Source organism: Buceros rhinoceros, unplaced genomic scaffold (assembly GCF_000710305.1).
Source record: "Buceros rhinoceros silvestris isolate BGI_N320 unplaced genomic scaffold, ASM71030v1 scaffold15350, whole genome shotgun sequence".
In the NCBI taxonomy this organism is placed as follows: Eukaryota; Metazoa; Chordata; class Aves; order Bucerotiformes; family Bucerotidae; genus Buceros; species Buceros rhinoceros.
The window spans coordinates 38,903-65,608 of NW_010389189.1; the positions used below are offsets into that span (position 1 = coordinate 38,903).

A 26,706-nucleotide genomic window follows, 5' to 3' on the forward strand; every position below is an offset into this window, starting at 1 on the left:
CGTAATATCTATTCTCTCAAGCAGGTGAAAGATCAAAGATATTTCTTTTTGCTGCCAACAGGATTTGAAGGTGATGTTACTCAGAACATCTGATGGTCAGAATGGATCTGATTTTTAGTCATTCTGAGCTTATGAGTAGTGAGCAGAGGAGCTTAGTAGGTACAGGAAATCTGCAGGAAGACTGGGAATGTATTTCTTCCGGCTCTTTCTCCCATCATTTCTGGTCTATATAACATAGAAGACCATAGAGCACTGTGAGAATTCACAATGTTGTATTCTGAGCACTGAGGCCTTAAAGATGTTATTGACTCTCCCAGTTATTGAAGTGTCCTCTTTGCTTAAGTGTCTTCGGAATGACTGGGGGAATTGTATAGCACAACAGCACTTTCTCTCTGACGGAGACACATCCAGGATAGGAATGACTCCGTACAGAGCCACTGAATCTCCTCCATGGAGCTGCATGTCCAAGAGTAGGATGGGACAGATTTTGATGTGTGACCACAGATGGAGGGCAATTTAGAGACAAGATGTATATTATCTTGGAAGGTTAACTTGAATCACGACATGTTTTGCTAAGGGCATGAAAAACAATTATGGAGAAACAGTGTGGCTGCAATAGAATTTTTTAGAAGAGATTTCATTTGCCAGGATACAAATGGCATCACAGAATGTAGGCACCACCTAAATGCTTGTAGAATCTTAAGTTGGCTGAAGTCAGTACTGCTGCTGACCTCACTGTAAAGTCATTAGCTTTTGGTTAGCCTGGAATTTGTTTGGGTTGCTTGTGGAGAGGTGATTTTTCAAGTAGGACTGGATACTGGCAAAACCTTAACTGAAGCTTCTGAGCTCAGGCTTGAAAGACTTCCATGTCCAACCTTAAAAAAAAAAACCACTACAGCCTGGGACCCACGACTGCCTCATCTTGGTTTTTTTTTTTTTTCTTTTTCTGATTAAAAATCAAAACCCAAAGGTTTTTCCTCTCAATATAAACCATTGTGAGCATCAGAGAAATATTACTAAACACCATCTCAGTGTATTAATCAAGTGTAGCTTGCAAAAGATTTTGCATCAACATGAGCTATTTTAATTTAAAGCTAGCCCACAAAAAGAGGAGAAATGGTGTGTGTGTTTAAATGTTACTCAGAACATATGGCCTTTATTTAATCAAAGTTCTGTCTTAACACACAATAATGCTGACTTTTTGCATTTCCTCTCTTCCCTGTGAAATTACTAATGCCATCTACAAGCTGATAGTCTGAAATTATTTTACTATTAATTCTCCAGAACTTAAAACATACATTTCTTGCATATCTTTTGTTAACTGGCCGTATTTCTCCTGCAGTATCTGCAGTGTGCTATTAAGATTGACATCTGGAAGAGAGCACTCCGCTCCTTGTGTGTCTGTCCCTTTGACTATGCCTTTGCTTGCAAATTAAACAAGTTCTCAGAGAAAAAGATGTGACACAGCTCCTATCAACATACATAACCGCATTTCTGTGGCTTTGTGGAAAACAACTGGAGCTCCCTAGGGGACAGCAGGTTGAACACAAGTCCTCAGCATGTCTCTGCAGCTAAGGCAGCCAACCACATTCTGGCTATAGGAGCACAGCCAGCAGTTACAGCTGCAGGTTCAGGGAAGTGCTCCTTCCCCTCCACTGAGTGCTTTTAAGACCATCTCTGGAGTGCTGTGACCAGTTTTGGACTCATCAGTACAAGACAGACTGACACACTGGAGCACATCTAGTGAGGGCCCATGAAGGTATTCAGGAGCTGGAGCACAGGACACATGAAGAAATGTTGAAAGAACTGGTTTTGCTCTGCTTGGCAACCATATTGCTGTCTAAGCTACCTGACCAGAGGCAAGAGATGTAACCAGGCTCTTCTCAGAGGTGCACAGTGATAGGAGAAGAGGCAACAGACACAAGTGGAAACAGGGTAAATTAGACTTTAGGAAAAAAGTTGTTACAATGAAACTTAATACTGTCATGGGTTACCCAGAAAGGTTGTAGACGCTTCATAATTGGAAGCATTCAAGACTCAACTTATCATGGTCCTGAGCAACCTGATTTGATCAGACCTGTTTTGAGCAGTCTGCTGGAGTAGATGACCTCTGAAGATCCCTTCCAACCCTAATTCTGTGATTCTATAAATCCCACTAAAACAGCACGCATCAAAACTCCCTATTGGAAATGGCTTCTGATCTAAGCTATCCCCAGAACAAGGTCCTGAAAGAGTTGGCCCAGCCCAGCACTGCCAAAACGAACGACAAGAATTAGACTGCACAGGTCACTAGCCAATGCTCAAAATCGTGTTCTGGCAATATCTCATTTACTAGTCTGTAGACACAGGCTTTGTGTCTCACAGCTGGTCTCTTTGCTCTCCTGCTCTCAGAGTGAGCTGATCAGTAACCATTAGGAGCTGAAGAAACGTTTAAGAGATTGAATCATCTTCTCTATTGGTTAGAGGTATTTTACTGCAGACTAGTATCTTCAAGCAGGATAAGAAGCATTTGTCAATGCTTCTGGACTCCAAACTAACTGCAGCAGCTCAGCAAGAGAAACCAATCACTTGACAGTTAACTTTGTGGTCCCACCCCTAGCAGACATATAGGGAAACACATCCAATAGAGTTTCCTCCTGAACTTTTTAACCTCCTAAGGAAGAACCATGCCTCTTTGCCAAGGAGAAGCTTGGTCAAGAGAAGACACCCCCTGAGGAGACCACCAGGCAACAGTGAGCAGTGACAACATCATGGGCACAAAAGATACAAACTTGGAAGTTAGAGCAATGGAGAACCCTTCCTACATTGTGTCATCAAGCAGAGCATGCTTGCCACTCAAGATGATATGTTAGGCTTCTCTTACTTCAGCTACGTATATCTGTCCTCTTGGTCGGCCAGCACTTGAAGAAAGAACAGGGATTCCAATTGCAACCTGGCCTTGGATAGTAGCCATGGAGAACTGGGAAAAGAAAGACTTTTCCCCTCCCTCTACCTACATATCTCAACAAGAGTCAGTCTCAGCCTGCTTCCAATCTTTATACTCCAGGCTAAAGAGATGAACCAAAAGCACAAAAGAGTCTAATTACTGTCAAAATACTCACCAGAAGCATGACATCAGTTTGGATTCTCTCAAACATACAATTCAGGCTGTATCTTGCAACATAATCTGCTTGGGTGAGTTTGGTGGAGAAACACAAGATGTTCTCTTCACCAAAACCTCTCTATATTGCCAGCTACAAATATGGGGCAACAAGAGAGGACATCAAACAACCACAGCACCAGCCATAAAATAAAAAGAAAGCATTTCCTACACTATAAAATCTTTTGACACTCTTTTATAACTGGAAGCTGATGAGAGGGGACAAGACTGTTCCTTATGCGGAGTCTGAGATGTAGATTTAAACCAGTTAGCAGATGGGTAGAAAATATTATATAAGAAAATATAATACAAGAAAATATTATGCATATTCAGAAAGTTTGCTTTATTGTCAGAGAACACTTTTTTTACTCTTACTCAACCTTCACGTGGTATTTTTATTAAATCCCCCCTTTTTCATAGGGAGGGTATTTCATTATGAAAATGGTCTTTGTATAAATTGACATAATTGACAGGGGAGATGTGTTATTTCTTGATGAGGTACTAAAATCCAGGAAAAAACAAATAAACCAGGGACTAAAAAACAGAGGTTCAGAAATACAAAAAGAACCTTTACAGACCAATTGTTGAATTAAAACATTAAGTAGGAAAAAAAAGACCTTTTCTCAACTGGTTTAAAAAGTAAAAACAGAAATTATGAACACTAGAAACAAAAAGAAAATGGAAGGAAAAAGAACTGTAAAAGTGAAGTGATTCCAACTACCAGAAAGTGGAAGGAAAAGATCTCCATTCCAGGACTTCTCGAGTCTAATGTCACATTATTCCCCGTTCAACAAAGTTCTCAGAGATCTCCCAATAAATATCAGTCCTGTGCTTACCCTCCCATTAAAATCGGCATGATTTAGCCATCTATCTAAGTAATTTACAGCACTGGTACCACTATAATTAAAATATTTCAACAAACAATAAATGCTTAAGAGGAGATGATAGCTAAGCTAAGAATAACACAGGGCATCCCAGTTCTAGTAGTGTAATAGCTGCAAAACAGTTTGGCATCTTGGCTAATAGGAGGACACTCAACAAAGGGAACATTAAACAAAAGGGCAATTTGCGTCTCAGGGAATTTCCAGTTCCCCTTTGCTGTTGCTCCAGTTATGCCCTGTAGAATTATGCTTTCCTCAAGCGCTTGGCCTTCAAAGAGAGTGCAGTATAATCATTGGTTTAAATCTTCACCCATTAAAAGCAATTTCATATTGTCATAACTTCACAGGAATCAAGTGAGTTACAGCACCATAAAATGAGTATAACATAATTATTTGTTGCCATAGAAATAATTGCTGATGGACAATATTGCACAAAGGTCACACAGGGACAATAACAGGCTAACAGACCTAATTTTATGAGATCTAAGGTATTTATCCAGCTCCTTTGATTAACACCAGAAGGAAATGAACGCATGAATGGAGCATAATTACTGTATCTATAGAAACTAGCAATTTATGTAATTGCCCTACCTTATTATAGACAACCCTGGGATCTTTTACAGAATAAGCACTGCATGACCTTTCCAGGCTGCATCAAAACCTTTGCTACGCTCGTCTTCCTGTTGGCTTTTCTTAGAAGTAACATCTCTCTGCAACAACCTGCTGACTTCCACACGTGGGAAAACTAGACCACTTCTGAACTGCTGGCTGATGTCAAGACGTGGCTGAGGGCCTCCACTGCTAAGTAGAAAGTTAGCTACAGAACAAAGTAAAAGTACACACTCTTCTCCTTGAATTGCAGATTGCTCACAGCAATGCAGGAAAAGGAGGCACATGCCACTCACACATACAGCATCTGGCACCAAGTCACCTCAACCTGGCTATGACCAAGATTAGACATTACAGGAGCAAAAATCCAAACGTCCATCAGGCTCCAAGTCTTTAATAACCTGAATAAAACAGGCGACCCCGAGCTTAGGGAATTTAAGGAGGAAATCCCAATACAGTCAAAGAGGAGACATTTAAAAACATGCAAAAATGAGCAGCCATACTGAAGAAGACATCACAATACTATAATGTAGGAAAAGGAATATATTCACTGTCATATTTCACCACAACTTAATAGTAAATTGGAAAGCTATTGACCTGATTAGAAGGTTATTCTATGACAATAATGTTGTCTATATTTTTATTTTAATAAAATCACTTTCTTTTCTTGCTATTATAGAAAACACATCTACATATTTCCCAAATTCTACAGTAACGTCCATGGAATTACTTCTATACATAAAGATACGCCAATGCTTAAATTCGTAACAGTGAGCTCAAATACACATTTTGCTAGAGGGATGGTCTTTTCTAACAAAGTCTCAGGTTAACGCCAGAAATCCAAAGAAGGGCCAGATTTCTCTGAAGTTAAAATTACATTAACATATCCCAAAAAGGATCATGAATGCGTAGATCTTGTTCAAATGGAACTGAAAAGTCATATTCAATAATGAACTTCTGCTGCAGGCAGTAACCTAATATTACACTAACAATAACTTTCCAGCACCTAGCTAATAATGAAACAAAAGTCTCCCCAAAGAGACAGGGAGAGGAGAACTTACAGGTTTAATTGCACACATGAATACGAATTTTTTTTTCACTGATTCCTAGACTGATTCCTATCTTCATTTGTTCTACCAGAAGCAGAGTAAGTTTAACCACATTTTTATGTTATTCTTCGTCACCTTTTCCTTATGTCACTAGGTTCTACAGGTATTGTAATACATTCAGTATTAAATTCCCTTGTAGTTGTCTCTGTTATTTGTTAATTAGCAAATTTAGATCATTGCACTGGATTGCATGCTAATTATGTATCATTTAACCACCATCTCATTTTAAACCTATAAGCAAATAGACTAATTGGCAGTGCTGGACACAAGTGACATCTACTCCTATCAGATGTATTACACACAAACACAGCTCATGGCTCCCCATCACTCGTCTGGCATTTCTCAACCCTGATCTACCAGATGGAAGGATACTCCACCCTATGTCTGTCTTCTCTGCTGATTGGCACACAAAAAATAATAGAAGTAACACAATCAGTAATAAATCAACCACACAGAGAAACATATCCATTATGAAATAGAAACTCTTAATACAAATGCAAAACTTTACCTTACCCTTTGACCTTGAGCTCCATCTCTTCCGGGTGAGCCTGATGCTCCCGGGACACCCTAAGCGTTATAAAGGGAGAGCAAATGATGAGATTAAGTTAACAGAATCCAACTAGATCACTTTGCAGTGAAACTGTATGACAAGCTTTGGATAAATTAAACTAGGGAGTTCAATAACAGGTGGGGCCATAGAGGAGATTCAGCAAAGAGATATTTCTGTGAAACGAGAGATGACATTAAAATGCAGAGGTTTCATACTCCCTCACTACAATTCTCTGTTAATAACATTGACAGTTTTGCCAAGTCAAGCTTCCCATGCTACTAGGCTGAAAAGAGAACTTGATTTCCTACATCATTTCTATGTCATGTCAATACTTAACCTAAAAACACAACTGCTGCTTCTCTCTCTGATTTCTCCAGTGGAATCTGTTACCATATTGCTTGAAGTCAATGGAGCAGTATCAGAGGGGAAATACCTGCCTGAGCAGTACTACAAGTTACATCCAGCAGTTTCCTGTTGTTCAGACGAAATGTTAGCCCCTGGCTCATGAAGGCTGCAAAGCAGCAGTCTGGGGCCATCGCTGCAGTGATCCAGGAGGCTAACAAAACTGATTTACAAGGAAAGGATGCATGGGTTTACTATCCCTAGTGCAAATGAACAAGAGAGGGAAACCTGGTAACAACCAGCAGAAACTGGAGGGATATAATCAGCAGAAGAGGAGCATCTAGAAAGGGAAAAGCAAAGACTCCTGAAAAGCAGCAGTAAATTGGAATGCAATCGCTACACTAATTACCAGACACCAAACAGAGTAAGATTCGCTGAACGCGACAGCTTTTTAAGACGCCAATCGGGAAGGACGGCATCAAGAAGACTAAGTGCTTGATCTGTCCTCCTAGATAATTTCAGGAGGAATTTAATGGGCTTAAAGTGAAAACAAGCAGATGTTAATTATTTGCTGTGTAAACAGAAATCTAAGAGCGGATAGTTTTTTATTCTATAGAGACCCAATTTCAGCGTTAAACAAGGTGAACAAAGTGACCAGTTCTACAGGCCCTGAATGCTTTGGTCACTGCACACCAGCACACCTTAGATTCCTGATTCTTGTTCTCCATTTCAGCTCACCTCAACAACACACTTCTCAGTGGTTTTGGATACATGCCTTAAATTCACAATGATGTCAATTCAACATTGCTTAGTAGGTGACAGATTTAACAATAACTTAGGCAATACCTGCAGGCCAGGAAAACCAGTATCTCCCTTCTCTCCCTTTTCTCCTGGTGGCCCCTGCAAATTAAAAATCACACATAGTAAACCAAATACATGGTTACTTTCCTATTTTTAATAGTTCCTCTCGGCTTTAGAAAAAAAACAACCAACCAACAAGAAAATAAGAACAATAAGAAGACTATTTTTCTTGCTGAAGGCAAACCTACAGACTCCACTTGCAAAACTGCAAACAAAGAACTCACAAATATAGAAAATAAGGAAAATAAACCTAATTTTTAAAGACTACAGAATTACCCTGACAAAACTATGTTTTTATGTTACCCCTTATGTTACAGAAAAGGTAGTTATTTTCTTTTCTCCTCAGAGGAATCCGTTTCTCGTCATTCCTCAGAAGTATTTCCTGTAATGATGAAACTAATGGATTTCTATGGAAACTAAATGTCTCTACTGTACACATGTATGACAAAAGTATACTTTTCTAGATAAACTATTTTTAATTAAATTTTATGCAGAAACACAATTTCTCTATGAAATAACAGGTCTTAAAATTAATGTCTTCTGTACCATTCTCTGATGACAGCATCATCAAGAATATATGGCTTTGGTAAATCAATTCATGATATTGTACAGCGGTATCATATAGACTGGGTAAAGGAAGGAATTGTATTATACTGTAGTGAATTTTGAAACGAAGTCTAGCCAAAACAGATACGTATCTTCTACCTTTCAAGGTTTGTGTGCACCCACCTTGCAGAGATGTATATGAAACAAGCTTAATGCTGCTGGTTCATTATTCTACCAATGTGTCTTTATGATGAAATTCTGAGACTTATTTCACAACGGCATTGCAAACTCCAGGCCTAATCATCTCTTCTGATGATAGACACTAAGTAACTACTCTTGCCTGATTTTGGCAGCAAATACGGTGTTCTTGCTTGGGTACACCTTTCAAGTTAGAACAGATCTGTGATGAGCAATACCACAACTAGGAAAAGATAAAATATAAGATTTTGGTTTGGGGCCATGTTACAACCCCCACTACAATTTTTTTTCACTTGTATCCAGGCTTGGATGCTAATACCTGGATCATATTCAACTTGCGATCAAATCCCTCCAGCTAACTAAAAGTTCAGATGCAAATACAAACAGGAATGTTGGCACTGTTCTCACGTCCACTATAGGTTAAACCCAAACCTGTGATTTCATCTGAAATATTGAAATTGAGATTCTGATCAGGACACCAAAAGGCATTCAACTCTAAGATGTGTTGTTAAAACATTACAGGAAAGAACCCTATTCAATTTATAAGTCTCACTGGAAGCCCTTGAATAGAAAGTCCGCTGGGTCCTTGCGGTCCTGGAGGTCCTTGAGGTCCAGGAACACCAATTTCACCTCGAGGTCCATCTGGTCCCTAAAGTAGCACAGGACATAAGTTAAACTCTTATCATATGGATAAAGGCAGCTTCTGTTTGAAGAAGTAAATACCAATAGACTCAAAAACATCTGAAATATGGCTTAACATTTGATTGAGCAGTTAAGGTTCAATTTAAAACTGACTGGTTCCTTTATAAATAAAAAAAAATGAATATTTATGCTGTGACAGGAGCATTCTGAATTTCCTATCTTATGTGAAGGAACAAACAGGACAAGTAACTGTTATGAAAAGAGACACATCAAACACCCAATGGCATTTCACTATGCTTTTTCCTCGCAACATCAGAGAAAATCTGGAATTCATTTTGAGGTTTACATGCAGCAGAGATGAACCAAGAACCTGTACATCTGTCAACTGTAAAGTGCTCTACAAAGTACCTTTGGACCTGGATCACCACGATGGCCTTTGGCACCTCTGACACCTGGACCACCCTGTGAAGCACAAGCACAGGACTTGCTGAAAACCCAAACTGAAATAAACAAAAACAAAATCCAGAGAAGCCCAGAAGTTTTTTTTCTTGTTCCTTAATCAGTGTTCAGGAATCAGTGAATATCCTGTCCATATCCTTCCACTGGAGTAATTAGACTGAGGACATACTAAAGTGTGGCCAGACACCAGAACAGATTTAAACACAGATGTGACTACTTCCTAGAGCCAAGAATGCATACCATGTAAGCATCAGCTTAACACTGAAAGCTACCACGGGGCTGGAAGTGTATACATGTGGTCATGGGTTCCGCCCCAGTTGCTGAAACCTTCTGCACATCTGTCTCTTCTCCCCAAGATCACCACACTGATAAAGGCTGAGTTTCCAATAATTCAGGAATATTTTTCAGCCAGGGCAACTCCAGGATCTGATAGACTTATTATGGTTTAATTTAGACCTACTCTTAGGTAAAATACTCTAAATACTCTTTTGCCCATTTTTCTCTCTTTTTCTTTTTCTTTTTTTTTTTTTTTTTTTTTTTTTTTTTTGCATTCTTCAGCAGTGCCTGCATCTGTTAATCATTTATTAACTGTTGCTTTTTTTTTTAGTAGTATCATCTGAGACACTGGAGTTGCACATATCTATGGATGATTGCCATGAACATGTTTTGCATCTACATGCTGGATGTGCTTTGTCCTCTAGGACAGCATAAATAAAGACTTTTCTTTTTCCTCCACTTCTTTTCAGATCGATTTCCCTCTTACTCCACCTGAATATATTGCCTTATCTCCAGAAAACCAGAAAACATGTAGTGTCTATGAGACTTTAAATAGGAATGCCATCAACAGGAAAGTTTGGAAGTACCAGAGTACTCTTGCTCTTCAGTGAAGGTATCGTGATACGGTCTTCATATGTGTGATTACAGGGCAGTTTCCTACTCCTTTTCCCAGTTCCTTCAGCCTTTTCACTTCCATCCCACAGGTCTATGGCCAAGATCCATTCCATCACCGTCAGCTCTGACCCTAAAACCTCATCCCACGCTCTCCACAGAACCATGTTCCAGTTGCCAGTTCCCAAATTCCAGGTCCTCACATTTCTTTATTCCAGCCCAGTAGCTTTCCTCTGCCCTTTCTCCTGCCTCTGCCTTCCTCCTACCTCTCTCAGATTAAAAATTCCTACGCAAATGCTCAGCAAAATAACTGCAACTTTTTAACATAAACAAAATCACAGTTTTCTCCCACTTTGTTCTCAGAAACAGATAAACTTTTTACTAAGTAATGATACATATTTTAAAAATAACCTGAAGATGAGTCATTAAATCATATGCTTTAGGATTCACACAGAGGTTGGAACGCTTATGCATGTTTTAAACCCAGTAACCTTTGCTTGGTAAAAGCACAAGTTCCAGAAAAGCATTGATTCAGGTTGCAGACATCTCAAGAGCCTCACCCATTTTTCTAATAAACTTGTTTCGGTGGTAATTCCCCAGCACTGCCAAGCTCATGTGACTAATTTCAAATTTTTCATTTCTTTGGATCCTACTTCTAGACACGAATTCCTGTTATGCCTTTCCCTCCTATTTTAAACTAACTTCGTAGCCAGCGCTCTCCCCCAGAAACAGTTTGTATTAACTGTTACCAAGTCACCTCCTTATTTCTGCTTAATAGTTAAAGCCTATGAAGCACTGAAAGCTTTTCCTTGCTGTTAAACTCCAGTCTTTCAATATTTTTTTATCTTCTTCCTGATCTTCTCTAGTTCTGCTAGACTCCTTTCAAAATGCAGGCATCAGGTTTGTGTGGTATCTTACTTTGAGTGTGACTACGAAACTTCAGACAGCGTGATCAAATTCTGGCAAAGATTAAGCCGTTAAAAAAAAAAAAAACCAAACCAAAAGCCAGTATCCCATAATGAAATCTACCAGATAATCTTAACTCTTAACGATACTTTGTCTTACCCAGAATGACCCACTTCCTAAAAGAGCTCACAAAATATTTCCAGAGATACTAGCCCAAACAAACGGAAGCCTTTTATTCAGAGTATTTTAGTCTAATGTCTAAAACTGACTACAGTTTTCTGATGCCTTAAACAGAGAATTCTTTGGCTTAGAGAAAAGTCACATGACATTTTAACAACTTGGAGCAGTATTGACCAGACATAGCACATGTGACTTTCTGACTCTTGGTTGGCGCAGAGATGAACACTAAGTTTATTCTTTTGCTCTGCTTCTTCCTAGGCCTCTCACTTTTTTGCAGAGCTATGCCATCTAAGCGTCTGGAAAAAGAAGTATCACTCAGAGAGGCTGAGTTCCAGAGTCACGTACTGCCCTGCCTAGGCAGTGATTTTTCTGCTTGATTTTAAGCCTACTCTTGCATGGCACTATGCTACTCAAAATACTGTTAATCCTAAAGGTAATAAATAGAAGTACATTATTTTACTGCTGGATTAAGCTTTGGCAATTCCCCATCTGCATATGTTTTGAACTGTAGGAACACACATCCTTCCAGTCAAACCATTTTTAAACATTTTTCATTTTACTGTGAACTATGGTCAAACTACTCAATTTCAGTTGCATTTTTGTGTGAATCATCCTGCTGCCTGTTTCACAGAACACAAATTCACAGAATCACAGAATCATTTTGGTTGGAAGAGACCTTTAAGATCATCAAGTCCAACCATTCAACCTGCACTGCCAGGGTCCCTAAACCATGAACTTCAGCACCACATCTACACATCCTTTAAATACTTCCATCAATTGGACACATACATACACACAGGAATTAAAATCTTAATGCATTCTTGATTTATAACCTACATTCAAATAGGAGAACTGAATCAAATAATTTTCTTCGTTCAAGATAGACCTCTTCAGTGAATTTTTTCCTGAGATCTTTTTCAGGTTTTGGAACCAGAGCTTGAAGAACGGTTCTTGTAGAAAGACTGACATCTGAGTTGTTACTAGGGTCAATTTCTGTTTGCACCTACTATGTGAATGTCTTATGTGCAAGTTAATTTCATTGTTGAACGTGCAACTCATGTAATCTGTGTACTCTACCCTTCTCAGAAAGTTGTTTTCCTATGCATGCTTCCCTGGATCTCTCTCTTCAAAACACGCCCTTGGAGCATCCAGGACAAAGTATGAGCAGAGAAACACACAGTTTAAACTTGTTCACAGGAGGGTCTCATCTCAAGCTAACTTAGCAAGCAGCACTAAGCTGCCAATCAGAGTTATCAATCTAATTACAAAAGAAAAACCACAAGACCATTCCACAAACATATCAGCTGCGATTCTCATTAAACCAAACCAATAACTGACTATTGCAAACAGCCTTCAGCTTTTCCAAGCAGCTAAAAACCAGTCTTTGCATGTGAGGTTGAGTTATCCACCTTTAGTGACCTGTATCCCAGTTGTCTGGTCTGATCCATTGTCCGAGTCCTTCCACAAGCCAGTAAAGAGAAAGGAGATTTATCCCATCTTTCCAAGATACCATGCTGAGATGGAAGTAAAGTAAAATAATTGTCTTCCAGAAGAGACCATCTAGTTCCCCTAGTTATGCAAGGAACTTAAATAGGCATTGACTTAATATTAATCCAGAAATCACTTAGATGAGTGCTATCAAAACACCACCATGAAACAAAGATAAAAGTTGTGACTGTGTTTTTTATCATTCGCTGGCAAGCTAGAAAAACTTTCAATTCAACGTTCACCAAGCCCATTTCATTTCATCCTCTCTCCCCTTCAACAGTTTTGGGTATTTCTCTGCCTCTAGCAGCTCTCAGAAGATCCAGCACTTTCAGCTCTGCTTTCCAATAAATATTGTAGCGCTTATGGAGCTCCTGTCTTAAGACAGGAAAGTCATCTTTCATCTTTTACCACACAAGGGGCATTGTCACATCCCATGCCTTCAACTCATAAGCATGTTGTAAACTGAGCATTTCAGAAATCTAAACTTCAAGCTAGAGTAGACAGTTAGCAGGTGGTTAAAAAACTGAAACCTAACGGCAATAACTATGAAGTATCTGCTAATGCTACAGACAGGTAACAGAGTTCGAGGTCTAAAGATTACCCTAACTACTCCGGGGTTACCATTAAAAATTTGACTGACTTCTTGGGTGAGGAGGTTTTTTTGCAGTACGTTACTTGGCATCTTTGCTATAGATAAAATTACATTCAGTTTCTTTGCCGACACTTATAACCCGAATTTAACCTTATAAGTTACCCAATGGCAGTGTATTTGCATGTCTTGGAATAAAGGTGGCCAGTGGACTATTTGGTACAGTTGACTACAAACCTGAGTAAAACCTTACCGGTGGTCCAGGAGGTCCAAGGGGACCCTTATTAGCTTCTGAACAGGAACAAGCATGAGGAAGGGCAGGGCAATTTTCTTCATCCCTCTAAGGAAAGATCAAGATAGGAAGAAAATTACGTTCAAAACTTCAGTTCAGAAGTTAAGAGTTTTATGAATCTAAGACATATAGTACTGTGTGGATGCCTTGAAAGCACCTACATGATTTAGAAACATACATCACATTGTCTTTCAATAGGACAAGTAATCCAAAAGCAGACTTGGGCTATGAGAAAACTTAACTGTCTATTTCCATTAAAATATTTGCCTCGATAAAGGAGAAAATAAAAGGTAAGTACTAGTTACTGAAAGAGGTTTCTTACCAAGCCAGGAAGCTCACAGCATTTGTCTCGATTGGCCCATGAGGTAGTACAAGCAATGTCAAACATCTGTAACTGCAGCTGTTTCAAAACAAGGGTGATGTGAAAGATGACGGTTAGTTGTAAAATCAATGCAAAATGGTGCCATCAGCATGAAAAACTTCCTTAATTCAAGCACTCAGATTAGAGAGAGGAAAGACTATCGACTTTGAGCAGCCAGCCACAAATATGCTGAGGGGTAATGGTAAAATGCTGAAACTTTGAACTTAAATGGTATAAGGCTCGTGCTCTAACCAGCTTGCCTGAACGATCAGACATTATGTGGATTGGACAAGCTGTTCTCAGTTAAACGCTGCAGCCATTTGTTGGATTATATCCTCTTCCTCGATTAAACTCTTGCTTTTGCCCAACGGTGCCTCTGAATACATTTTTCTAGCAAAGGAGGCATCAAGAGACAGGCAAAAGAGAGATCAGCTTCTCAAAACTAGTTTCTCTTAACCCACTAGTATGGTGCTCAGATTTTATCTGGGTCAAGGTCTCCTGTAGCCTATTACTTACACTGGAACTGAGCCACAAATAATATTTATCATCTTCTCCAGTTTTATTTTACTTTAGAATATGCCCTTTCTTATCTATATTGTCCCCAGGCAATGGAAGTTTAAAGATGGTGAAAAGCTTACTCAACACCTGACAACACTGGGCAGAGGAGAAAATTCCCACCACATGTCTGGGAATATGGCTTGCAAAATAATTTAATGTACGAGAATATGCACATTTGGTAAAAATAGGTACTCAGAAACAATATACTGAATGGTATACTCAATGGTAAATCCAATTGTCTCCTTTACAGTCTTGAACTGAACAAAGGGGTCTAGAGAGATGAAACTTTCTTCTGTTACTATTTCTGTTCTTTTTCTGTGCCTCATTTATGTGCATACTGAATAGAGAGAGGAATGGAACAGAACATCCCATTAAATTAACCCCACATGTTAAAAAATGTGAGGAACTGCTAGAGATAGAACTCTTTGGTTCTGCTCCCATTATTATTTTCAGTGGCACTATTTTGACTCTAGAACAGAGGAGTTAATTTAAAGACATTCTTAAAACTGCATTGCTTCTAAAGCTGTTAAAATGAACTACATATGTGCACCTTTGGTTTTGCCCCCCTTTTTTTTCTTATATAACTATTATATTTTAATCAAAGAAACATTTTCATATAGATAAAAATTCTTCTTATCTGCCAGCAGATTGGCTGATTTGTAGATATGCTACATATATACATATATACTGCATACATAGCTGGCTCCATGCTGAACACCTCAAACAGCCAAAGTGCAGCATGAAAGCAGCTTTTGAACCCTTGTTGGACCTTTGCAGAGCCAAACCAAGTCTGCGTCTGTGGCTATGTCACATGCAAGCTGGCTCCAATGTGGAGCCATTTAAATGCCTCTTCACATTCCAAAGGTACTAATTCCAGGAGAAATGATTAGCTAGAGCACAGCAGCACAAGAACATACGTAAACACACTGCTCTGGAACTCAAAATGTCCCTGGGTATTTGCAAGGTACTTCTCTCAAGCAAAGACGACATCCCAGAAAAGGAGTGCAGCAACACCTGAGCGGGTTGTTGCAGACAGCAGCTTTCCTTCAGAAGTAAGTAGTATTGCAATGTTTTCCATAACTCAATCCATCCTAAACTATGCTGTTACCCTGAACAATGGAAGATTGACTGTATTGACTAAATTTTTGCAGTCCTACATAGGCATGTATATGCATTCATTGTCTCTAAATTAGACCATCTGGAGACCCATAGTGATAAAACATGCCGGTGTAAAAGAATACAGCAATTGCCGCATTCCCCATCCAAATGTTGAATGACTCTGTCTTCTTATTCTAAAATATGTGGGTTGCTCTGACTCAAGCTAAATAACTAAACAAAGCTTTCTTTGCTACCATTAAACATTTATTCATAATTCTCTGTATTCACAGTGAGTTTGCTTTCTAAATACCCAGTCCTGCAACCAGAACCAGTAAGATGGAAAGGTCTGCCCATGCTCGTGCAATCAGGCTACAGTTCTGCAAAGGTTTCTCAAGACCAGACGACATCACACATTACTTTTTCTAATAGTACATATACACGGAGGTAAACAAGTTAAATTTAAAAGAAAAGGAAACAACTATAAATAGAAAGATTGTGAATTGTAAATAAACAATGTTTTAAATCTGGACTTTTCATTAAATCCCACAGAAGGAAAAAATAACGTTACTTGCTGCATGTCACAGCCAGGTTTCATTGCTCTAGCTGTCTGGAGTGTCTAATCCAGAGACACCTCACTAAGGGATGTTAAAAGGGCTAAGCACCCCTAGGGCTCATCCTCTTCTCGTCCTATTATCTCTATTTCTGTCTGTTCACTGAACTGTTCCAAACCATATACATCAACTGGAAAAAACTCTGATACAATTATATTCCTTTAAAATTGAAAAGTTTTGCAAAATGCAGGTGATTGCACTGGATTCATTTGTTAAAAAAACCCCAAACAAACAAACAAAAAACCCCCCAAAACCCAAAAAACCCACACTAAACATTCTGACAATGTTAAACAGTTCCATATGAATACAGCCAGAATGAAACATCCACAATTTTTTTCCCAAATAACTGCCTGTCTGTTTTTATTTTACGTAATAAGTAAAAAGTAAAAAAATCACTAAAAGTAAGATTAAAGCATTTCATGAAAATGCAGCTGATGAAAAAAGAACTTTTCAGAACTATTAACAAACCACAATTTTTGTATCAATTCAGAACAATTTTCAAAATGTTTTACTTAAAGGAATATTTGTTGCATGCATGCCTTCATGAACCTCTCAAAACTGAAGATATTGAATGGAAGAAGTCCAGTATTCTACTTCCAGCAGTGGCACAAGTGATATCTCACGAAGCACACAGTGTAAGTTGTACTTCTACCTTACAGTGTACTGACTTTCAGATCAGGGATTTCCTGCCCTGAATTTGTTATGAACCAATATTTCCCTTTCATTCACTTGTCCAGGCTTCCCTACAATCTACATAAATATTTAGCACCCACAAAATTCAACATCAAGGAGCTGCACTGATCTGCTATCTGTTGTGAGAAAAACCTCTATCCTGTCTCCTACTAGCTTCCTTTGATGATGTCTAATTTTTGGAGGAGCATTCATGCCTTAAATTCATTCATGCCATTACCAACAGGTTCGTGCTTTAAATGTGATTATTAACACAAGTTCTACTCAATATAAATGAAATGTGTAGAATTAAGACATTAAAGAAAGGTACTTGGGTGCTTTCTTGACCTGTTTGTAACTTGGTATATGCGGTAATACTTGAAGGCAGCTAAACAGTACTATGGAGTAAAGAATTTTCATCTTCAGCCACACATTTGTATTCTTACACCAGTTTTACAGTTCATTTGAACAATACCGAATTTTTCAGTGAGTGGGCAGTCTGACTTATCTTTTATAGATTCCTGGGTTCCAACAAAAGACACCATTTCTTTCCACTTCTTTACAAAGCCCTCTCTAATTTCCAAGATTTGCCTTTTTCTGTCTCTATTGGAATGTGACTACAAAGGTTTCTCTGTGTAATTGCCTTTACAGACTTGATATAATTATTATCCATAAGTCTGAGGCCTAAAGGCTCTTTTTTGTACACAGAAATATATTCTGAGGGCTTATTTTTTACTAAATGAGTATTTCCATACAGTAGCAAGTAAATACATTTTTGAAATCTCATTCCTATTCAATTCAAGCCTTGAGTTCAAGGTTCACATTCTTTGCTAACCTCACTCTAAGGTCAAGAAAGTTCAAAGAAAATTAGCAAACAGAACGGCACGGCAAAGAAGCCTTCCCAAGACTGCCAATTCTTCTTCAACAGCTACACCTACCTGAAAACCCCAAACAAACCTTCATGATGACATCTGAAGCCAAATGGAAAGACTCCATTCTGTAACAGAATGATCTCTTCCAGGATAATCATTTCAGAGAAACGAAAGAGTACTTAATCTTCCTGAGGATCTTTCATATTTATGATATTTTATATTATAAAAGAACTAGACATACCGAGACAGGGTGGTTAGGGTGCCGTCTGTGTCAAACCAGTTCAATTATTTAATGAACAGACAGTGAACTTGGAGGCAAACAAAGAGTAAGAGGGAATATGAGACATGGGTAATAATTATCCCTCAAAACAAAGTTTAAATTATTCCAGGCAAATGAGTTATACATTATATTACTCTGTGTAATGAGGTTTGGAACACAAATCATGAGTGAATGTGCAAACTGTGCTCACATGTGTTTGAGAATAATATTTGAACAACGATGACCGAGTGATTTCATTTATTAAAATAATGAAAAATAGATTTTGCCCAAATTGAGAACTATTGCAGGCTTCTGAAGAATTTCTGAAATGCTGGAACTTTACTGTTTCAAATATGAGTTCACTCTGCTTCAACTTGTTTTTAGGGTATTTTAAATGATATAAAGAATTGTTCTACTCACTGGTGCAGAGTTGTCTCTTGGTCCTCTGGATCTGACCATTCTCCCCAGCACTTCTATGCCATCAGAACTAATGTTCCCAGCTGCATTAATGGTTTTCTCACTCACTTGCTTGCAGTCAATAATTATTTTGGCCGTAGTCTTGCTGATAACAACATGCAACTAAGCAAAAGAAAAGATGCTTTAACATACAAAGGAGCACGTGGGATATATTAATTTCCTGGGGAAAGGAGGCATCTTTTGAAATGAGCTCCTAACTTCACATTTGCTAACAAAACCTGGAATAAGCCAAGGAAAATAATCTAAATGACCTCTAGAGGTCTCTTCCAACCGGAATTATTCAATGATTCTGATGTTTAATGATTTTAGCTTTTTTTTCCTGCTTATGGAATACCTGTGGACAAACTGGCACCTTACATAATCTATTCGGTAAGAAATTAATTTGTCCCTCACAGAAGATCTACACAATGTTCTTATACCACCCAGATCCCAAAGAATCCTTGATTTATGTTGTCAGTAATAATCCCTGGGCTTTGTATGATCCTCCCATATAGCATTCACCAATACACCCTTTACAGCCACTTGCAAAAGCCAAAACTAACCAGTGAATTTTAGACTGTGAATTATACATTAACCACGCAGCAAAACCCTTCATAGTGAAGTTTTTACACTGAAAAAAAATCACATCAAACGCAATATAGAAGTGCAGAGCACAGTAACAAAGCTTCTTCCTTCTAGCCAAAATTGTCCTGCCAGGAGCAAACTGTCAGTTAAGCAAAGAAAATAAGAAATTGGGATGAGGACCCCTGATGAAGAGCTGGCAGAAATGCAGCTGCTATATATATATATATATAGCATATAGTGTATATATATATACTGCTCTATACCAGTACACTACGTGGAGGTCAAAGCCCCACCAGGTGAGAGAATGCCAGGAAGGAGTTGTGTAGCTGCTCTGCTCTGGGCTCTGATGGAACTAAAAGCTGCTATGAACAGTTTCCTGAGCCTTTCAAACACACGTATAGCAATGATCATCACTCAAAATGCAGAAAAATGCTTAAGAGGAGAATTTACTAAAACCTCATGTATTGCTCCAAAGCACAGCTTAAGAGTCAGAATTGGACCCCAGCTCTGACCTGCCTTCCCTTTCTTGTTTCATGGATTAAAAAGGAAGTACAGAAAAGTTAAACTCTGTAAATACCATCTCACAATCCACAGTCTCCTTGTTTTGTTTAGGAAATACACAAACATCAGGAATGAAAGTGAACAAAAGCACCTTCCACAACAAATGTGCTCCAATTCATCTGCTTTCAGAAAAAATGTTACGAGTTCTCTAACAGCCAAGAAAAGTTCGACATGGCATAGCCCTTAAAATATGCTTTAAAATAACAACTCTGGTCAAAAGAAGGATTATTTTTTGGCTGGACTTCTTTTCATTTTGAGTGACATTTCTAACCCAAGCCTTAAAAGGAAAAGCCAATGTATTTCTAAATTATTTTTCAAGGCAAGTATTCTTAATCAACTCTAAGCTACAGGCACAAAGCATGAAATGAAAATTGTTCACAGCAGCTTCATCATAAAAATCTATGATTTGTTTAAGGTTAATTCAATCTTGCAAAGAGACTTGAGACAGTCTGGTAGATTATTCTGACTACATGTCTTTTAGCAGCAGCTGACCACATGAAAGGAGATCTGAAAACATGATGAACTCCCAAATCTTTATTCAGAGTGCTTTTTCTTCTCCTACTACCATTACTAACCTTATGAAAACTCCCATAAAATATCTTCCTTATTTCTGGACCTTCAAAAGTCACAGTTTGAAAATCTCCTTTGTAGTCATAGTTAAAGAAAGTCAGAGTTTTACCACCATCTGTGTGAGGATAAAAAGAGGGGCTCTGTGTTAGAGGAAGAAAGGGCCCGATACATTATTTGAAAGGGTCAACTTTATGTTTAACAAAGACCACCACAGATATCTGATCAAATGTTAGCAGAACACATTCATAGTGGTACACTGACCTGGAAGTACCTAATTATCGCAGAGAAATGACAGGAAGGGCCCAGAGTTGGGAGCCCAACTCACCCACGTCTACCTGACCCATTAGTTCTCCGTGGCACAAGAAACGGAGGCACAGATCCTCAGGCTAGCTAACTGCCTGATTCCCACCTATTTCAAGGTGATTGTCTAAAAAACTCTAGGAAAGATAGAGAGCTAAGTACTAATATACCTCTTTATAAATTGGCAGCTATAAAGAACAGCTACCATAGTATCTACATCTTTTCAACAGTAAATACACCACTTCTAAATTATAATCCCTTTTTTACAGATGTGGAAGTCAAATCAAGTAGAAATGAAGAGAGTCAAGGTTCATGTCTCTAGCTCTAAGTCTGCTGTCCTCCAGGATTGCACCGCTTCTGTGTGTACCGAACTGTCAGTAGCACTGGCTTATATCAAGATAGATTCCTTTAGAACCAGATTCAGAGCAGTGGAAATTTTAAAAGCAAATGAGTAGCTGCCTTGCACCAATTTATATCTAGCACAGCTCTTTGGATTTCAGTATTATTGCTCGTTGTTTAGAAGAGTGTACTCAAAACTTGGCTCTAACTCCAACTCAAACTCAGTTAAATTAAATCTAAAAAATGTGCATTAGGGACTATCATCTTCCAGATTTCTGGCAGCAGACTAAAATACTGGCAATAATAAATCTAGACACAATAAATCACTCGTGCAGTTAAAGAAAAAGTCACTGATCGAAAATACATACTATCTAAAATAACTCCAACCAGTGGTTCATATCCTTCATTTAAAATCTCCCAAAGAGCAAATGGCTCCTGCGGTGTGTCGGGGAGAATACGAAAGAGGAACGTAATTGTGTAATCAGAAGGGAGACCTTCAGGGTGCAAATACCTGTAAGAGAAACAATGTATTTTAAACTGAAACAAACATTACATCTGGTGTTTTATTCAGCAGATATTCACTTACACTTTCTGTTACTTCGTGTATTTCTTTGGAAATCAAGACTGAGAAGCAATATGAATAAGTGTTTGCAAAATCCACCCAACTTGATAAATATCAAAGGAATACTTATGAAGACAGAAGTTATCTCTTTCCTTGAAATTTACAAAACTGTCCTTAATTTTTTTTAAGTCAGAAGTCACTTTGAAGAAAAGCTGAAATTAATGATATTAAAAGCTTTTTTAAAAGTAGCAGCCACTCAAAACACCTTTTTTACTGTCTGGTTTAACAGACAATGAAAATAGAAGTTACTTGAAAGAGCAGTCTCAATAGACATGTCCTTTGTCATTAAACCATCACTGATGGACAGAAATTAGACTGACAGAGACTGCTACATGAAGCTTTATAAATTATAAGGAATGTATTTTATATATTTCAAAGCCAATATGTAAGAAAGTGAAGTCGAAACAGATCACACATACAGAAATATAATAATTTACAGAAGAGAGAGAAAGCTTATTATTTAAAAGAAGTATGTTATTTTATGCCGTTTCCTAAAATTTGCTATTTAGTACCTCCAATTTAATTTAACATTTCATTGGCAAACCCTAAAGTGGGACATTTGGACAACTGTCTGAAGAGACTGACAGTACTTCGAAAATGTTAATTGGCCTGGTTTCTTAAAATCGTAGTAAAGGGGTCTGAAAGAATCCTGAAGAGTTTATTTAATCAATTTTGTTCCCCAAATATGATCCATTCCTTCCAAAGCATTTCTAGCACATAAGATGTATAGATATGCATCATGCTGGAAAAGGAGTTGAATGTGGTATATAATCAATATATTCTGCACAGTTTCTGTAGATAATCAAATGTGATGTTAGACTGCACATTTCCCATAGAAAAAAGAGAAAGGGAACTCCACGGGTATAGGAACAAAGCCTTACAGCATGCACATTGTACAAAGCACAAATGAAAGAAAATTAAATAAGCAGGGTGGGGGAAACACAAGGTTTGGGGATACAGAGCTCAAAAAAGAGAATAACATTAATGACATTCAGTGCACAGCTGAGATGACAAAAACAAGTGGTATTATTCAGACATACCTGTAGACCATCAAGAGAGAAGTATTCTCTAAACCGTGCATGAAAAGGAGTGAAAGCCTAATGAAGCAGTAAGATTAGGTTGGCATGGCAGCTAGAGAAGAGCATATATGTGCAGCAGATCCCATTAGAAAGAAGCAGAAAGGGAAAAAGAAGTGAGAAATGCTGTTCCTTGGAAACTCCAGTACAACTAGACCCAGCAGGAAACTAAACATGAAGATTGTGAAACAGCTCCAAGTGTAGCTCCAGCTGGGACACAACAGGATAATAACACAAAAAGACTAAGATGACATTTAATATAAACCTTAAAAGTAATTTCCCGCTGTTTTTCTTCTTCTTTCTTGCTTAGCTAAAGAATACTTTTTTTACATCTTTCCATGTTTAATTCAGCAGGGCCACTGTTTTTCTCTGGACTACTTAATACAAAGTGGGGGACTCGACTGAGAGGAACCAAACACAACATACACCCTGTTCACAGAAGAAATGGAGAGTTTCCATCACTTAATCTCTGAGGAGTGACTGTAGAAGTTCGATGGGAAGTTTCTTCATTGCCTCCTCCATCTCCCCCAGACACAGTCCTCGTGACTGAACAGTTCATTGTCCCAGTGCTCTGTGTCCCAGCAGGGTGTTAGATAGTGTTCACACCAACTGATCTCAGCTTAAGGAGATAATCTTCATTGTAATCAATGAAAGGACATAGACTGAAGTAAAAGTGACTGAGGACACCTAAGGCAGGTTCTCATCCTGACTCCCACTTGAAAGACGTTCTGCACTCTGAGACTTCAATTCACATTCCAGAGGCACCTTTCACTGTGCCTGGAATTTGCCCAGACATACGCCTGCATTAGATCCCTAGGTGCTAAACTGGCAGAAGCCTGAAACTGTCTCCTGTGGGAAACCCAAAATAGCCAGTGGGCTTACCTACTTTTACCCACCCACAACTGCTATTTTGAATCAAATGGATAGAGAACTCAGGACACCAAACACTCCTACTATTCATAAGTAGAATGCAGACATATACTAGCATCTCTGCTCTTCTGATGTGAAAATACTGGTCCTTGAAATGAATAATGGCCTGCATGGGACAATTATCTTCATGTACTTCATGAATATTTATATGTTAATACCTACTTGGTAGGCTGGGATACCAGGGCATCCTTGTGCAGTCTGTAACATGGGTAAACATTAAATGTACCAGGTTCCATTGAAACCCCTTCCACAGATGAAAACTCCTTTTCAACCAAACCAAACATTTCCATCATTTTAAATCCTGGAAGGCATCAAAATATACATTCTATTGATTTAAATTAATACTGCATTTCAGGAAAAACAACAACAACAAATTACAAAGCCAGTTGCATCAAAGAGTTTCATATCACCATCTGTTTAACAGCTATTAGTTAGTTTATTTCTTAATATTGTCAAAATCCTGTAATGAAAATGATTCCACAAAACAAGAACAAAAATTAGACACAAAAATACTGTACCTGCAAAGTTGTTGCCATCTTTAACCACCAGTGGGCAGGCTAGAAAAGACGGAAAGATACATTTAAGGATAGAAGAGATGTCCCACTGGGTCAGAACAGTGATTCACTCAGGCCAGTACTCCATCCCCAAGAGTAGCAAAGGGAGATGTTCTTTAGGAAGGTCATGCAAACCTGAGCACTTCCTATTCAATTCAGCTGACTCTCCTCAGGATCCACAAGGGCTGCAGCAATGATATTGAGGGATGTATCCCTGTGTGTTCCATATAATATCCTTTTACCAATCTCTTGTCCATGAATTTGTCTAAACCTTCTACGAACCTGCCTTCACAACCTCTTGTGGCAACAAATTCGTTGTCTGCTGCATAAAAATATACATTTTATACTGAGTTTTAACCAAGTGCTTCCTAAGTTCTCTGTTGGTGACCTTCTCCAGCCTAACTCCAGCTCAAGTTCAGTTATTTCAGCCGGCATTCTCTGTGCCTTCTCGAACTCCACAACAGCTTTCGTGAACCGAGTCCAGAATTGCACACAGCCCTTAAGATGTGTGCACCCACTTTAAATACCTGTAAATCTGTTCTATATTTTTCTTCTGGCAGGGAAGAAAGCACACTAACCTCCTCCAGAGAAGCTGCCCTGGGAAATCAATAAGCCTAGGTGCAGAGTGTCAAATTTGGCACCCCAGGATACTCATATTCGGAGGCCAATTTTAGAATACGAGCACAAGTGACCAATAAATGCTACCATTGAGTATTATCAATGTTCGAAGTTCCCTCTGCCACTGAAGGTAGAGTTTATGGTCCAAATGAAAGAGTTGAAGGGACACAAGCAACGTATTTGTGTTCACCAGCTCTTATAACTCACAGTCTTGTGCACAACGACCCCTTAATATCAGCTATGCACTGCCTGATTCCTGGCTTACATATACAAGGAAACATACTGAGGGCACACACCTAAAAGCACGTGAGTTATTCACCTCTAACCATCAGGTGTTGTTCCAGAATATCTCTCCCTTCACTTTCATAAAGAGTCTGAAGTGAGGCATTTCACAGAGTTCAAAGAGTTTGGGCATGTTTTATGCTTCTCCCTAGACTACAACTGCGCTACTTTTTTCTGATAATAAACACAAACATTAATGATTAGCTCTCCATTAATAAATTAACCATGCAATAAAAGTAATAATGAATGTAGCTAACACTACACTTACAGAAGGTTAAAGTAGCCTAGAAAATAAACTATAATTAGCTTTTTATGGTTTAATTCTCAACCATTAACAATGTTTCAAATGTGGAATAAGTTTTTGACAACCAATGGTTGTATTCTAGATTTACAGCAAACAACCATTGATGAATTTGAAGTCACACCACCTTCATTTCCTTAATCTCTTATGGAAATAATATTAGAGATATAATATCTGCAGTAAATTATGTTGAAAATACCAAGAATACTTCTTAATATTGAAATAAGTTACAACCCCCCACCCCAATATTTAGCGCTTTTATTTTACAAGCAAGTATAAGTCAAAATGGCTAACTTGCTGATGCAGTTTCACAAACAAAAGTGATCAGTTCATCTTCAATCTTTGTAAAGGCATCAAAGTCATCCACAAAGAAGACATGTCTTTCACTAGGCTTGCTGCCAATATTAACTAACTCCGAATAGTCAGCGTCAGCGACTCCAATAGCGAAAAAGCTGAAACCTGTAAAACAAAACACACTCTGTGAGTCATTCATTTACTGAGTGGAAATACAAGATGAACACAACTGTATTTGCACTGGCTTCTTTCCCGATTAAATACAACAGTGGAAATTTTATTACTATCCTATAATGCAAGAAAACTCACGCAGGTAATCTAAAATAAAAGCAACACATTCTCTGTGAGATATTTCAGTTTTTTATGCTTAATCAGTTGATGCTTCTTTCTTGAAGTCATATAAGACCACTCAATAGTTTGAAGTTTTAGCATATGTTTAAGTGCTTTTCTAAATTAATGTTATACTGTAATATCCAAATATCAAATATATCCTACATGCAAAGCACAGAAATTAATTTCCTGTAGGTCTTTCACAGATTTTGTCCCATGATGTATTTTAATCAGTTTTCAAGCCACTGCTGCCTCATGAGTGAACACTGGAAGAAATGCATTCTCATTTCATCAGCAACTTAAGCACACTGGTTGAATCTCTTCTATATATTCTGCATGAATATATTTCAAAATTAAAGCCTGACTTCAAAGATTTAAAGGAAATGGAAACTGTATCTTATATGTTTGAAGAGCAGCAAACTAGCTTAAAGTTTTTCAACGTTTTCCTTTCCACAAAACATAAAGAAAAAACCTGTCTACATCAGGCTGAATATTGTTAATGGACATGCTGTTCTTGCATGGCTCAGTTCCAGTTTTACCCCAGTCTAGCAATACTGTCTTTAAGTTTGAATGAGGCCCGGGGCATTCATCACTGTGATGGGTTGGCAGAAAATCTCCTTTTTAGGGAAATTTGCTTTAACTAGCCAACTGTATTCCCTCCCATGTGACATCAGCTGCATCTCCATTTTTCATTGGCTAAAAGTTTTCGCAGGTCTGTTCGATTTTTGCGCTGTTTCTGCATTACAAAGCCACGCTGCGCCCGCACCAGAGTCACTCTTTA

At 38.3% G+C, this 26,706-nt stretch overlaps 1 protein-coding gene across 1 annotated transcript in view; it reads right to left on the reverse strand.

The window, feature by feature from the left end:
• Positions 1 to 25,760, reverse strand: part of LOC104491038 (collagen alpha-1(XIV) chain) — a gene marked incomplete at its 5' end in the record, with an annotated part of 47,369 nt that extends 21,609 nt beyond the window's left edge. The window contains 12 exons of the mRNA XM_010133396.1: positions 6,252 to 6,305; positions 7,477 to 7,530; positions 8,789 to 8,884; positions 9,286 to 9,339; positions 13,641 to 13,727; positions 14,002 to 14,079; positions 18,528 to 18,686; positions 20,285 to 20,394; positions 21,287 to 21,429; positions 23,709 to 23,847; positions 24,065 to 24,103; positions 25,596 to 25,760. Of these exons, the coding sequence (XP_010131698.1) occupies positions 6,252 to 6,305; positions 7,477 to 7,530; positions 8,789 to 8,884; positions 9,286 to 9,339; positions 13,641 to 13,727; positions 14,002 to 14,079; positions 18,528 to 18,686; positions 20,285 to 20,394; positions 21,287 to 21,429; positions 23,709 to 23,847; positions 24,065 to 24,103; positions 25,596 to 25,760 (1,178 nt within the window). The remainder of the gene's footprint in view (positions 1 to 6,251; positions 6,306 to 7,476; positions 7,531 to 8,788; positions 8,885 to 9,285; positions 9,340 to 13,640; positions 13,728 to 14,001; positions 14,080 to 18,527; positions 18,687 to 20,284; positions 20,395 to 21,286; positions 21,430 to 23,708; positions 23,848 to 24,064; positions 24,104 to 25,595) is intronic.
• Between the last annotated feature and the right edge of the window lie 946 nt (positions 25,761 to 26,706).